Genomic DNA, 14,354 nt, shown 5'->3' with positions numbered 1-14,354 from the left:
CTCACAAAGAATACTGTTATATCATTTTATTACTTTTATTGTGCTTATTGTTATGACACTCTATCTCCAATGGGGTTTGATAAAATTCTAACTGAAACATTATCAATTGACTGATAACACAAAAATGAAGTGGTCGCTTTACGAATGCTGTTTCAGTGGACGCACGAGTCCTCAATTGTATGTTGAAATATTTTAATCTTTATATATTCAAGGGGGTACAAAAGTACGCCATGCATTTGTTTTACTTTATTTTTTATGTCACAGACACCCAAGGGTCACTAGCATTCTTTACACTTTGAACTGGACTGTAAGGAAACTTATTTCCTCAATAACAATTATATTGTAATTTGATCTGCTTACGTATGTGGCTAAAACTACACTGGGGTACATTTGGGTATCTCTGTTACCATATTTGTTTCAAGTATTTTATTATTTGATTTTTGTTCAACGAAATCTAGAATAAAACAACAAGTGATATTACAACCTATTACAACATATTGTTGCAATATTGCATTCATGTTCCAATATTGCAACCTTTCCTGCCACAAAAATATTACGAAATTAATACAGTTCTATAGCGTATTCTAAACGAAATTAATACATTTCCCTTTCGGTAACCTAACGTACATGAACTACACTAACTAAACCAACATAACCTAACAAACACAATCCAACGTAAACTAACATAACAATATTACTGATGCCACAAATAAGGATGTTTCTAATTGCAAAAATTGTGTTGGAGTACACTTGTACACCTGTTGGGAATCCAGAGTTAAAAAATGTCATGGGTATCCGAGGGTTAAGATTTAACCTTATGTTTCCTAATTTAAAGTCTACCAAATTTTAGTTATAATCTATATGTCTCTAGAGAATCAAAAGCTGTTATAACAGAATATAGTTTATTATATGTATTAAAGTATGTAAAACATATTACTGAATCACATTATGGCACTGCTGGTAGACTCAAAATTAAAGGAAACACAAGAAGCTAACCACTCACTAAAAGTTAACAGTGCAACAACCTCTGTAGTTCTACGGAATATTCACAGAAGGCTTCTGACACCTTTTCAATATCGAAAATACTAGAGATTTCATATTCCATGCTGATGAACATAGACATTTCCAATATGACTTGAGACAGAAGAGAGCGCAAATTTGTTTAATTTCTGTTTTGAGACTACTCGTGCTTAGTACACTTGTGCACATGGTGATGTTAAGGCATATTTATAGGCTTTATAGAGTGCATTTAATGAATCCGTCTGATGAGCTCGTCTCTAAGTCAAAAAGAATAACTGCTGTACGGGACAAGCACCTGTCACAAGCTCTATCAGTTACCACACCTTCTTGCTCTTCCTTTTCTTCGGAGTTTTCATCATTGAAAACTCTTTCGATGCATCCCTGTTTGGTAGTTTGTCCACTTTTTATTTAAATTATTACATTCACACAAAAAGCTCCGGACATGTTAGCGAATTTTATAAGTTCTTTCGATAATTGAGCGAGGTATAACTTTGTTGCAAGTGCTGCAAATGCATTCTCTGAAGCCCGTTCTTTTGTTTCGTTTAGACTTTTATGATCTAGCAACCTCAAATCCTTAAGTAATTCAGAAGAAGGTTCAAACCGTTCTCCCAAACTGATAACTACAATATTCAAAATCTCATACTAATGTTCCACTTTAAAGACGGCTGACTGGCTTAAGTCTCTGCCTCTCTCATCAAATGACTTTACATTAACCATTCTTTTCATCTTCGATAGCCGACGAACAGGAAAATCTTCAATCTCAATGTCAGTATAATACTCCTTTAACTGCAGATTCGTTGCTTTGTAAAAGTCTTCCGCTTTGTCATATACTTGTGCAAATTCTTCATCCTGGTGTTGGTTTCTCGCGCGCAAGTAATTTTACTACTAAATTACAAGCAGTAATGTAATTCAGAGCTTGCGATTCTGAATATTTTGAGACTTAGGCTGTTGACGCGAATAAGTCATCGTACACAGCACACATCACATTGGTTTGGAATTCACACCATTTATGCAACAATGTCTGGGTTTGAAACTTCGTTTTTACATAGAACTATCTGCTGGTTGTTTTATTCAGCTGAAGCCCACGTTTGAACTTCACTGGAACTTGCAAAATGAAAGCCCACCAAAGTCAGGCTCATAGTACTTGTAAAAGTCATTTTTTGCTGCTTCCTATTTGATGCACGATCACACAAATTCTCCACTTCAGCTGCTTTTCTTTCATTGTGTCCACTGTCATATTTTTTCCTTGCGGAACTCATATTTCGTTTGGAACAGAAAACACACCACTGACACTAGGACAAAATCACAGACGCACATTCAACTACAGCAGCAAATGGATAATGTTCCCTTCCTATTATTTTGTGTCAAGCAGTTAACCTGTGACCTGACTCACACCTTACATGTAGACGAAGATGATCTTTACTATGGCTTGCTCGACCTTTCTGCTACGCACCTTCAAATGGGTAACGGCATATTATTATTATTATTATTATTATTATTATTATTAGTAGTAGTAGTAGTAGTAGTAGCAGTAGTAGTACAAGTTTAACAGAATCTTTTATAACTTTTGCGATGGGAGGTGGCCTTTCTTCACAAATCTGTCAGCTTCATTTACAGTTGGTAATGGGGCTCCAGAGTGGGGACCTTTTCTGTTTCTTTATGATGTTGTAATAACTTCTCAAAGGACTAACAGAGGGCCCTAGCAGTACTTCATAAATGTCAGTCTTATTTCGGCATACATATTTAGACAATGTGATACTGCGGCACGGTTTTTCATATTGTTGAAATATATTCTTACTATACCACAAACAAAGGGGCCTCAAACAATACTTTATAATACTATTAGTTTCATTCCAATAATGAGTCTTCAGTGTTGAGGGCCATCGAGCTTTGGGAATGGAACAAACTAGAACGAATAACTATGCTCCAACACAACATACAGCATATTACTTTCCATTTTATTCAATATATATATATATATATATATATATATATATATTAATATACTTAGAGAAGGTCCGACAAGCATCCCTGTCCTCCTGACCTGGCCAGTCCGAGCCTGCAAAAGATCTAAAACTATGTTTTACTGTCAAGAAATGCAGCCAACTAAGTACAAAATGCTTCCATAACAATTCTTTAATAAAGTATGTTTTACGTTCTTAGTCTTGTGTACTTCTTCGTTGATATCACCTCATTATCTGAGGTTTCATAAAGCGGACCTAACGATGTGGAATGGAGAAACGATAAATAAGCTGAAAGTATTGAATTATTTTTATTAATGTTCAATTTGTTTATTAACCTCAGATTTCTTGATTATGACAAAATTGCATGAACGAAAGCATTTCGGAAGAAACATAGAAATAAATTATATGTGTGAAAAAGATCAAACCTTATTCTAGCTTCCTAACTGATATATTTATTTTTTAAAATATGTGATGAATATCCATTGATGAATTACTGATGTTGCTAGTGTTGCTGTAGTTTCTGCTTTTATTAACAGGTCCAGGCCCAGTTCAAAATCTTGTAGTGTACAAAAGAAATCGTCGAATGTTGGGTTTGCGTTGGGATAAACCGAAACAGTCATATGGAGAACTAGAATCTTTTACGTTAATATTTCGAAGGGAAAGGGATGGTGAAGAATTGTCGGAAACGATATCAGCATCCTCTTGCCCAGTGTGGAATACCTCTTTCTGTCATACGATAACAACTCTAACTCCAAATGAGGAATACACAGTTACGGTATGTATCATTACACATCACTTCTTTTAAAAAATATTGTAAAATATTAACAAATATTAATTATTTACTATTTTATAATATTACTGTATTTGACTGTTGAAGAACAGTAAGTCATAAGACTATTTACAACTTCCACACACAGTACACATCTATCTATAATTTAAACAATTGAAATTTTTTGATAATAACTCTGATATGACTAGGCGAACCCTTTTCTAGGTCCTGCGTTACTTCACAGAAACTCTCTTTCGTAGCTGTTCATCATATGGGCTTTGCATCTGACCGAATCCGCCACTTCAGATGTTGAAAGGAATTCTCACTCGTTCAATAATAATAATAATAATAATAATAATAATAATAATAATAATAATAATAATAATAATAATAATAATATCACGATTTTTTATTATATCTAGCTAATTTTCTGCATATCGTTGCAGTACTGAACTTAATTATATCAGCTTTGTTCTTGACGAAACCTTAATTCTTAACCAATAGTAACTTTGTGGTTTTAAATTCATAATGTTTCAAATTTGTTTCTGCCAGTACGTAACTTGCTCGCTTCTCACCCTTAGGGTGGTTGACATCCTATGTTGCATGCCACTGCGTTAGTTTGCATATATATATATATATATATATATATATATATATATATCAAAGCTTCTGAAATTCAAAAATATGGGTGTTCAAAAGAATTTTATAGCTCAATTCTTCACTTCGTCTTGAAATTGTAAATTTACTGTTGTTTACCAAAATTATTGTCTTTTATTACTATTTGTTATTAATATTGCTATGTAAACTTTCAGGTAAGAGCCAGAAATAAGGAAGTCCCAGAAGACGGAGAGATAGCAACAGTCAGAGCAATTACACAAGAAGGAAGTAAGTATTTACTATAATTTTAAGATTATAAACAACACCGCAAAAATGTTTATAAACAAACAAAATATAGTTATCTAGTTTCAAATCTCAACTTAGACCCCGACAGTTTTAAAAGGGAAGTTCATTTCTCTTCTTCGCAAAACAACTCCGAACATTTATTTGTATTGTCTCAGTAACTGTGAATAATGACGCGTGCTAGAACGTAAATGAAATCTTAAATCAGATAATAGAAGCATTAATTTCATATTAAATCATGTGCTACTGAAACCCTTGAGCAGGAGAAAAGCTAGGGTGTTTGTTAAGTAGACTAAAGAAACTGAAAAACAGTATTTGACGAATATTACGAGGGAAGGCTTGGAAAGAAGTGAACTGTAAGTGTAAAATTTTGATCGTTCATTCCGATTTACATTTGTTTATTTGTAGAGGTGTAAGATTTAATACATATATATGCATTTTAAGTAATGCGTATACCAAAATCTCACTGCAGATGTGTCAACTAAAAATTGACAAAGGAGAAGAAAAGTAATATCTCATCTTAATATGGTACAAACCCCATTTACGAGAAAATTCGCAACCGACGGAGGAATTTGCACGATATTTGCGTACTGATTCTTGATCACTTGCTTCTGAAGATCGAAAAACGAGCCAAGGCACACAAATATAAGAAAAAACAGTGTTTAATTCCTGAATTATATAACATTATTCAACCCGAAATAAACCAAGCAACATCAATGCTACTACATATCAGCAATAATAAATAAATATTAAATCACATGAAACCACATAAACTTTTAATTAGTACTATCCTTGTTCTTCGCAGGCAATTACCGGCAAACGTTACAGTGCTTTGAACTAACGAATGCAGCTGTTATATTCGTTGTTGTCATTCCACAATACTTGCTACACTAAATACTGAAACTGACACCTATGCGGTTCGCAAATCACAAATCCTGCCTATAACGTATCCTGATTTCTTATTTTATGGGAATCTACAAAGCAGGTTGTTGACCGCACTGTGCGTCGTGGTAAAGGTTTCATGATGTGCTTAATCTTCATGTTGCATCACTTTTCTTGTGTTTATCGTTGTCTAGGAGTTGTTATCTTAGGTATTGTTGTGTAGGCTCAGCGAAATTGTGTAAGAAATACATTGAAGTTCTGTGGTATGCAAGAGAATAATGTATATCTAGATTGGAAACATCATTATAGTCCGATGAAAAGCAGTGTTATAAGGTTCGAACTCTCTGCTATTATTTTGTTATTTTCCCAACGATTATGTGATCTGACAATATTGCTATCTACTTAACCACCGTAAACTTCCAATCATTTGACACATTTATTGATTTTAAGATTGATTTCTCTTTCGTCAAAATGTCTCGACTGTTGATATCTAAACTTTGCATTGCAGAACCTACGAAGCCACGGAATGTTCGCCTAGTTAAGAAAAGTGCTACATCTTTAACAGTGCAGTGGGATTATCCAGACTTTGCAAACGGAAAAATTAGGTCATTTTTAATCAATGTTGACCAAACTGACACCTACGATGCCAGTCTCTGTTGTAAATATTATCCTATTTTGGAATATGTGGTTCGTGGTGAGCAGGCTACATATAACTATGAGGTGAGAAATAATTTACTATAATGTTTAAGTTAAACTTATTACTTTCATAATTTTTCAGGGGCGGGTAGAGGCATTTCTGACGACAAAACGTCATTTGAAGCAATGTCTCAAAGTGAACTAAAAGTTAGCATCGAAGATAGTTTTCTTGAAGAGATGTACACTTATTTCTTCAAAGAGACATACACATATTTCTTCAAATGAAGATAGAACATTTTATTACACGTAACAACAATCTGTTCTTCAAGCAAATTGAAGATAGCGTATTAATTGTAATTTATTAACAAAAAATTACTTGCTAGCTTTTTCTAGTGCATTAAATACTCTTCTCGTTTCATATGAGCAATTTTATCTTAGTTTCTTTCTATGTGTGTGACAAAATTTCAACGTAGCACACATTTAATAACAAAACAATACGCTACAATTCGAAATCTTCGTATTGACTATAATATCGTGATTGGATTAAAGCTGTAGTCATTCATATAAAAAGCAATTGCTAAGAGCTCTTAGTTCTTTGTTACATTGTACCAAAAACGAGAAAATATACAGGATGTAACGGGAGGTAATGCAAATACTCTGGTAGGTGATTGTGCATGACTACTACTTGAAAAATGTTCATATGTTCATATGGTAGCACCTTTGCAACTATTTAAGATGTATAGTACACACACACGCATATATATATGTCTATATATAGTTTTGTTTAGTATTTTGTTTTTAGGTTATATTTTTTCTACTTTATTTTATACATGGTGCTAATGAACTATACCGACACTGTAAGAGGTGATTCCTCACATCAAAATAAGAGAAAAAGTTCATATGGACCTATGGCGAAAAGTGCATAGTTTCAGAGCTAGGGCTGCCCAAAGTCACAGAAAAGCTAAATTTCAACAGGCACTGTTTCGAAACTATGGATGATGGCCCTTATCAGCGTAAAGGAAGCTACGTATACACAATTCAAAAGTGCATATTTCATTAATTTTCAATAAGTTTACAGGGTATTCCCCACAGAGTGCAATTCTCAGATATGCTCTCAATAGAATTTTCAGATATATCCCGATTTTAAGGAGGGTCGAAAGTAGGCACGAGGCAAGCCTTGACAATAATGGACATCCAATGCTTCGGAGGGGAGTTGGAAGTGTTAAGAACCGGCAGCTTCATGTTCGTGTGTGTGTGTGTGTGTGTGTGTTTGTGTGTTTGTGTGTGTTCGAAATAACGTGTGATACGATGTATTTTGTCATGGTATAATTCACGTTTTCTCCACTTAAAAGCGTGAAGGCATACAACCCAGCATGCGTTTTCCCGAGTACGAGAGACCGTGCAGCTTACGATCCTTAACACTTTCGAAATTGTTCCAAATGATTTCTTGTTCACTGCTATCAAGGCTTATCATTTGCCTACTTTGGACCAATCATAAATTCATAGCATATCTCAGAATTCGGTTGATGGCATGTCTGGGAATTTCACCCTACAGGAAATACTCTGTACACCAACTGAACATTAATGAAATATGCATTTTTGGATTGCATATGCGTGACGTCTTTTACACTGTAAAGGACCACCATCCACATCCCCTCGAATTAGAAATAGATAATCTTGAAATTTGACTTTTTCGCGATTTTGGACAGCCCTAGCTCTGAAACTATGCACATTTCCCCACAGGTCCATATGAACTTTTCTGTTATTTTGATGTAAGGGATCACTTCTTGCAGTTTGTCGGTATAGTGCATTAACACCCTATATATATATATATATATATATATATATATATATATATATATATATATATATATATATATAGAGAGAGAGAGAGAGAGAGAGAGAGAGAGATGATACATCTTAAATAGTTGCGAACATGTTACCATCTTGTTAATTCTTTCTTGCAGGTAAATTTCCTTCACATCATAAATACCTTCACGTATGTATTTATATATATTTATCATTAACAAATATAATAAATATCATTTATTAATTTATAAATATATTTATATATATTTATAAATATGAAATGTGTTTATATATATTTCAGATAATGGGCCTAGAACCAGCTTCTAAATATTTAGTTGGCGTTACAGCGAAAACAACTTTAATGGGACCTGGTAGTCAAATTAACGCAACCACAGAACTTCCAACGCCAGTGATGGAGAAACCTCACGTTGAAATGGAAGGCAATCTATGTAAAGTTACATTTAGTCCACTGCAATCTTTTACTGAGATTCTGAGGTAGGTCCTACAATTGATATTGACTACAATATTTGCAAATTTACATTTAGTTACCTGAAGGTCTGAGTGAGATTATGTGGTTGGTCCAACACATAGAGATAAATTTTGTCTGAAGAATTTATTGTAATTTATAATGGCAGTTATCATATTTGTTGCCTGGTTTATTTTATCAGTGTATTAGTATGGACTTGCCAGTTTGAGTTGCTTTGCATGTGATTATTGATGAAGTTTTAAGGGTAATAAATAGGGCTCATAAATATCGAAATGTTTCTGCTACAGTACCGGATTTATTAATATCTCTGAGTCAAAATTATTCCAAACTGCAAATATTCAGGAATTCCTGTGGCACATAAATTGATATTATCCTTGTAATATTTAAAAAAATACTTTTCTTTCTGGTCATCGATATTCAACTAAATGAAATCATTTATGTTTTGTCACTTACTCTTTGCTAGTAATGACTTCTAATAATTAACTTTTTTATCAGAAAGTATGTGCAGTACTATCATAATGTAAATTTACATGATGTGTCTCGGTCTATAGTTTGAAAATCTTGCTGCCCGTAGTACGAAGAACATACTGACTTGGAAGTTGCAAATAAAAGAAGAATATCAATTTACCTTGTTGGTCGTCCATTTGACCACTGTGTGCAATTGAAAAGAGAATTAATGTAGAACGTGCTAATGTAGAAAATGGAAAATCGTTGAAAATGTTAAAATTTACGATAGGTTTAGTACTATTGCTTTATAGATAGATAAACGAAATACTTTTCTCTTATTTTTTACACTTGAACTTAAGTTTTGGAAAGTTTTATGATACTGTCTAACGTCTTTTTAAATCGACAGTCAGTATAATTTTTGAATGTACTGATCATTTGAGATCTATTTTCCTATAAAATATCTTGTGTGTATTCTTGCAGACTATTACTACATATATATGCAACTAAATATTATATTACTGTAATGTAATACTAGTCATGTTACATCATGTATAATGAATGTGCTGTTCAATAACTTAACAAAATAGTCAATAATTGAACTTGAGAACAAGAAACTAAAATACGAAATCAATTAGTCCTTCATTCGCCCTGAAGTTCCTAAGATGAGAGAACTAAAGTACAGAGTTAAATTCAGAAACATGATTTTAATCTAAGGGTATATGTCATATTTGAAGTGTGTTGATAAGTGATGAGTTGAACAATTTTTCTGTTTCGTAATTGTTACGTTCTACTTTCTTTGATTTAAGTAGTGGCAAGATGAGCAAAACTTCCAGAGATCATATTTAGTAATTAATATTGAAATCAATTAGAAAATAAACACTAAGCTCTTCGTTATTAAGACAGGAGAATATACACATATAACGTTCCCAAGTTCCCAACATTCCATTGTAAATTTAGGATTGTATACTTATTTTTCTTTTTTCGCTGAGGCCATTTGCTACTTGCAAATCTTCCAATTGGAATCGCTTGATATTAATGATCCATTGTGCTCTAAGACAGACAGGAAAGCTCCAAGACATTACGTTGAAACATTGAAATAGTATTATTTTATAGATATTAAAAATTTTAGATTCCTCTTTAGAATGAATAAACTGAGGAAGTTGTAATAAAAATTAGTAAAAATCAATTACTACAATATTAGAAACAGTTCCAACTTGTTCCGTGAATTTTTGACGACAGTACAACAAACGATTGTAACTTTCATAATTCTATGCGTTTCTTATTCTCCAGATACACATGACTGTAGTTTCTGCTTATTATAATCACTGACATTCGAAGGATAATTGGATCATTTTCGGATATCTCCCTCCGTACATATTTGTAAGAAATGACCGGAAGAGATAAATCACAAAATATCCAACATACATGCATTTTATTACAACTTCTTTTATCAGTCAATTAACGAAAGTGAATTTAACATAACGATTAGATAAATAAAACTTCTTGAACTCCGTGAAATTCAAATGTAGACAGGCCAATGGGCAATTAATTTATATTGCATATCTTATGATAATTGTACGATCTACAAAGAACAGAGTTAATTAAATATATGCTAATGTTTTAAAAATTGCGAATTCAAAGAAAATAGTTTACAGTATAATCTTATTCAGATACTTATTATTAGTCTATAGTGAACCATGTTTAACACTGTGAAATATTGTTGAATGTAATTTATTTCTAGAAGTGATATTTTTATTTTTATTTCTTTCTTTCTTTTTCTTTTTCTCTCCTTTTTTTTTGTTTCTTACGCTTTGAACTTCACACTACTCCAACTGTTAGTTGCAAAATATTATACGAAATACGCTTACTTTTCTTCTTGATTTTCGTAAAACTACACAATGTCAAACTCTTGTATACTTGTTCACTGTCAAAATAGAACATTAAATTTTTTCTGCCTTTTTACACGGTCAAATTTAATTTCCTCAGTGCTTTTGATGTTTTACAGCGCTTTCAAAAATCATTACTTTTGAAAATAAACCGTGTATGTACGTGCGCGTTCATATATCATTAAATTTTATCTTCAAATAAACCTTTGAAAACTGTACAACATAAAGGTCGACTATTTTTCAAAATTCTATTTGATAATAACACAAAATTGTCATTAGCATCTATCAGTAATTCAAATAAACTAGCTTTTTTTCTTTTTGGACTTCTAAATTTAAGTAGGAAGGATAAAGTTTCAAATTTATTCTATGAGCAAACCCTAGAAAACAGCGTACATGCGCATTTGGCGACAAACGTAGATAATTTTCCATTGATTCTTTCTATTTTTGAATATTTGAAATCAATATCTAAGTCTGCTTTATAACAGGTATAACTGAAGTGAAACATATTTTACTTTGAACTTTATTATTATAGTGAAGAAAAGGAAGAAATGCCCTACAAGCAACACAAACAAATATTGTATTTCAATTATGTAAAACGATAAATTCTGATATGTTAATTTAATGTGGTATTAGAAGTGGACCACAATTTTAAAAGCGAGGAATAAACAATCTTAGTAAGTGACAACTGTAGTTGGAAGTTATTACATAGCAATTATTTAAAAAGCCTTAAGATTGGTAATTTCTTTAATAACATTTGACCTTAAAGTAAAACCTATCACGATCAATATATAATATGTTTAAACCTGCGAATGTGTCGTACAAAGCGTTCAAATGAGTGAAGTTTAACAGAAAACATTATAATCTGTTATTTCTAAGACACTTGATAAACTTAAGGTAAACACCTATCACAAAAATCTATCGCTTTTGAAGAGTGATGTTCGATCAACACGTCCTTTCGTTTCGCATACCCAAAATCGGGAAATGAAATTCAAATTGTTTGTTATGTATTTCAAGTATTATAACTGCATAGTTCAAAATCAAATATTACCGCTTGTAGTGCAACCATGTTTGATATCTGTGGATACAGGTTATATTGAACTTTTTTTCTGGAGAAATCACATGTACTATCAAAAATCAAATTCGTACTATGTATACTTCTTTTTACGGTTACTCACTAAAGCGAATGTATTCTAATCCTAAGATAGATAATATAAAATAGCGTCATCATAAATTGTAATAAATGAAAGATTTAACCACATATTTTCTATTGCTCGTACCTAGATAATTATAATTGATTTGATTAAAATGTAAACGTCCACTAGCGAAAACTTTGACGATTTGCTTAATTGAAAAGAATATAAAATACTAAGTGTAATCATTTGTGCTCTCTGTCAAATTCAAAACTATTTAAATCAATGTAGAATGCGCAGCTTCAGTATACAGAGAAATCCTTACATAAGAGCGAAAATAGTACTTACCGAAAATGATAAATATTAATATAAACCAATATCACATAGTATAACTGTTTTCTTTCTTTCTCTTTTCTTTCTTTTATTTTTCTAAAGAAGGTAATATAATCAAGGTTCAGTTGAAATATAAATCTAGCGATCAAATTGAGCTAATTTTTCAACATAAACGTACAGTTCGTTTGGATATTATAGCCAGAGAAGTAATAAAATTCAAGTTCAGTAATTATAATGTTAGCTAGTTAGTGCTAGAATTAGAAGAAAAAATTTCAAAGGTGGTATTGAGACAAATTTTACCCCCAAAATTGTAATAATTATATCAATACGTCAACACAGTAAGCTACTTTAGTTTAACCCAAACTTCTAACGTTATGTTGTAGACACCTAATAGTAACCATGAGTAAAATCGACTCATAGTAAATATATGTAACTATCGTGTCATAGATAGTACCCATAACTATCATATAAGATCTATTCATTCATAAGGTATTTGTTCTGGATACAAAACCAATTATCCAAATAATTTTTACACTCGAGGAGGCGAAATATCAAAACTCAAGTACAAAAGTGAATAAACGCACACATCTTGATTCGTATGTGGAGTGTGGTCACACGATACTACACGTAAAACGTTTTTTATGTACATCATATAACTTAAGTAACTACAGTAATATAGTATTTAATGTAAATATAGATATGCTAAATGTTATCGTGTACGAGTAAACAAATCTACTATGTGTTGACATGTATTTCGAAGAACTGAACTCTATGAAATCCCAGGACAGGGAAATTGCTGACCATGTCCCACTATACGACCGGCCATTCTAGAGAAATCTGCTGTTTGTCCCATTGAATATATCGTAATACATTCGACAAGAAGGTTAATAAAGTACCAAATGTTCATTCCCTAGGCATTCCGCTCCATGTTACATGCTATTCATCCTAGGTGTTAATCTTACTCTGATGCATTTAGCGTTTAGTTTGCTATCATCTTAGCAATCCAGACTTAACAAAAAATCCGTTAGCTTCGCCAGCCAAATGAAAACATTTCTCATAAAGTCGTTCCCTTGTAAAATAAATGCATGTACTGTAATAGGGCAAAAGTTAATCTAATTATATATATATATATATATATATATATATATATATATATATATATATATATATATATATATATATATATATGGAGAGAGAGAGACAGAAAGAGACACCCAAAAGTAGGTATACAGTCCGTTACTGATCGGTCATGACATTTTATATCATTTACTTATTGTTATCCTTACAGGTATCGACTTATTTCTTCCTTATGTATTCTTCGATTAGTTTCACTTGTACCTTAAGATCGGAACAAACCAATGAAAATAAATGCATTATCTTAATAAATTAAAATGTTATAATTGATCAAAGCTGGTCTGCATCCTACTTTTGGGAAACTCTGTGTACATATATTTCGCATTAAATTTTCATATTCAGACTACTGAGAATACTTGAAAACATATTGTAAAATGGTCCATACAAGATATGTTTTTAGTGAATGCTTGAGTAGATTATCAGTACTTTAACTTAATTTTAAATGGCTTCAATTACCTTCACGTCTTTTATTTCATTATCTTCCGGTAGCGACAAAGAGAAGTATTATTTCCTCTTTCGAGACTTTGTACGGTTCATCATATGACTATTGACTCCGTAAAATGTTCCGTATATTTTTTTACGTTTTCTAACCTTAGGAATAGATAGCTTCTCCTGCTACCAAGTCCAGAAAAAAAACTAGACAACTTCTAGTTCATTTATTCAATATTTTATGCACATTATTGGTACGTGTGTACAAATTTTCTACCATATTGTCAATCGAATTTCTATAATGCATTGTTCGGAAGTTATTTCTGGAATTTACAATTTACATTTTATTATCGTTACTAAGTAGTTTCCATCAGGTTTATTCTTTGCTCGAAATCTGCTGGTACGTACTCGGAAAGTTTTAATGTCCTATACCACTGATATAAAAATCATACTATAAGTCAACACCATGATATTACTTCCAAACATCGTTCCTTAAAGCTACCAGTAAACATACGATTAAGTTAGATA

The 14,354-nt window shown here is 32.1% G+C and overlaps 1 protein-coding gene across 1 annotated transcript in view; it reads left to right on the top strand.

Annotated features, from left to right (window-relative positions):
* LOC145673393 (uncharacterized) overlaps positions 1-14,354 on the top strand; it is a 475,904-nt gene that overhangs the window by 450,406 nt on the left and 11,144 nt on the right. Inside the window, exons 23-26 of the mRNA XM_081743051.1 lie at positions 3,521-3,759; positions 4,566-4,638; positions 6,044-6,255; positions 8,282-8,475. Coding sequence (XP_081599177.1) covers positions 3,521-3,759; positions 4,566-4,638; positions 6,044-6,255; positions 8,282-8,475 — 718 coding nt within the window. The remainder of the gene's footprint in view (positions 1-3,520; positions 3,760-4,565; positions 4,639-6,043; positions 6,256-8,281; positions 8,476-14,354) is intronic.

Source organism: Thermobia domestica, chromosome 16 (assembly GCF_964235325.1).
Source record: "Thermobia domestica chromosome 16, izTheDome1.hap1.1, whole genome shotgun sequence".
Lineage (NCBI taxonomy): Eukaryota > Metazoa > Arthropoda > Insecta > Zygentoma > Lepismatidae > Thermobia > Thermobia domestica.
Note: the sequence above shows the minus strand (reverse complement) of the source record. Positions and strands in the feature narration are given on the sequence as shown.